This window comes from Pituophis catenifer, unplaced genomic scaffold (genome assembly GCF_029215685.1).
Source record: "Pituophis catenifer annectens isolate HBS135680 unplaced genomic scaffold, rPitCat1.0.hap2 SCAF_9, whole genome shotgun sequence".
NCBI lineage: Eukaryota > Metazoa > Chordata > Lepidosauria > Squamata > Colubridae > Pituophis > Pituophis catenifer.
Window position 1 is genome coordinate 10,850,386 of NW_027256889.1, and position 1,946 is coordinate 10,852,331.

Consider the following 1,946-nt stretch of genomic DNA (forward strand, 5'->3'; position numbering starts at 1 on the left):
GTGGACTTCAATTCCTAGATTTCCCCAGCCAACATAGCTGGCTGGGGAATTCTGGGAGTTGAAGTCCACAGATCTTAAAAGTTGCCAAGGTTGGAGACCCCTGTGGTTTAAATCACCCAAGATTTCAATGTTTATGTGCAAGATCCTAAGCTAGAATGTAAAATAATATTGAGATTTCAGTGTTCTTATGCAAAATCATAGGAACTGCATTGCTAAAATCTCAAGAACTCTGGTATTTCATGGATTCATTGAATTATTTTTAGTGCCTGCACCTAAAATACTACCAACAGCTCCTAATCCACCCCAGAGAACTTCCACATAGAAAACTTTATGCATAGAAGTCTATGATTGGGAGCAAGGTCCAAAATCAAGGTGGCTAGAAGCAGTTTTTAAAGTGCATTATTTTCTGAAATGCCTGCTTGAAATCTTCATTGAAGACAGTATATATAATGGGGTTTATCAGCGAGTTCAGATAACCCAACCAGGTGAAAACGTCCATCAGGATATGAAGAGGCCAACAGGCTCCTTGGCAAATAGGGTTGACCAAAGACACCACAAAAAACGGCAACCAGCAAAAAATGAATGCACCCAGAATAATCCCCAGGGTCTTGGTAGCTTTCCTTTCTCGCGCAGCCAAAATCCGCTTTCTTTCAAGGACAGAATCGGCTACCTTGATCCTCACATGATTGATAACTACCGGGGAGCCCTGCGGATGGGAAGGTCCCTCGTGAAGATTAGAAGTCACGGAGCATAGAGAAGAACTCGCAGAGCCGGTGATGAGCTGGGCTGTGGTGAAACGTTTCCCGTAGAGAGAGGGGGGCTTAAGAATTCGGGATCGAGCGGTGAGGTAAATCCTGCCATACAAGATGACAAGCAACACGGTTGGGATGTAAAAGGCGCCGCAGGTAGAATAGATGGTGTAGGAGATCTGATCTGTGTTGACGGTGCAAGTGGCCAGCTCCTCGTGAGCCTTGGCTTGTCTCCAGAAAAGAGGAGGGATAGAGATGCAGATGGAGAGAACCCAAACGATAGCAATCATGATGGCAGCTCGGCCAGCCGTCCGGCGTTTGGTATATTCGAGAGCATCTGTGATGGCCCAGTACCTGTCCAAGGCGATGATACACAAATGCAGGATGGAGGCTGTGCAGCAGGTGATGTCCGAGGACAACCAGATATCGCACATGACTTGGCCAAAGGTCCAGAGGTGAGTGACCGTGTACACAATGCTGATTGGCATGACCAGGATGGACACCAGGAGGTCTGTAGCAGCCAGGGAGCCAATGAGATAATTGGCAGGAGTGTGGAGTTTTCGGGTCAGGATAATTGTGATGATGACAAAGGTGTTGAAGAGGATGGTGGCCAACGTGATCAGAACCAGAGCTGCTGCCAGTAAAATCTTTAGGCCTAGCAATGTCCCTTCGTCCCAGTCCTCTATCGCGTCACTGGCATTGAGAGATTCGTTGGCCGCTCTTGGGAAAAACAAGTCTGAAGATGAGTTGTATGGGTTCATTTTTCAGCTGTGCTGGGTCTCCTTTGTTTTTAAAATCTTTGGCTTTCTGAATTCAAACAGGCTTTCTGGACTAAAACATCAAGGACTGGGGTGAGAAGAGGCTGCTGTTAAAGAAAAATCAAAATGACAACAAAAACATTAGCTGAGCCAGAAGAATGGAACTCTAAAGAAGATGCATTCACAAGTAAAAAGAAAAGGCAACAATTTTCAGCCAAGTTTATGGACTTACAGTTATAAACACAGACAAACCAGGTTTGTTTCAAAGCGAACTGGACCACTTGAGAATCTAAACATATCAGGAAGCTACCTGAGACCTTCTGTGTTATGGACTTAAATCAGTGGTGGAATTCAGCCAGTTCGCACAACTTCAGGAGAACCGGTTGTTAACTTTCTGAGCAGTTTGGCAAACTGGTTGTTGGGAAAAATTATTAGGGCA

The 1,946-nt window shown here is 45.3% G+C and overlaps 1 protein-coding gene across 1 annotated transcript; it reads right to left on the reverse strand.

Annotated features, from left to right (window-relative positions):
- Window positions 1-376: 376 nt before the first annotated feature.
- Window positions 377-1,510, reverse strand: HTR1D (5-hydroxytryptamine receptor 1D). Its single transcript, XM_070949702.1, has one exon. The coding sequence runs from the start codon at window positions 1,508-1,510 to the stop codon at window positions 377-379; it is 1,134 nt and encodes a 377-aa protein (XP_070805803.1).
- Window positions 1,511-1,946: the final 436 nt, after the last annotated feature.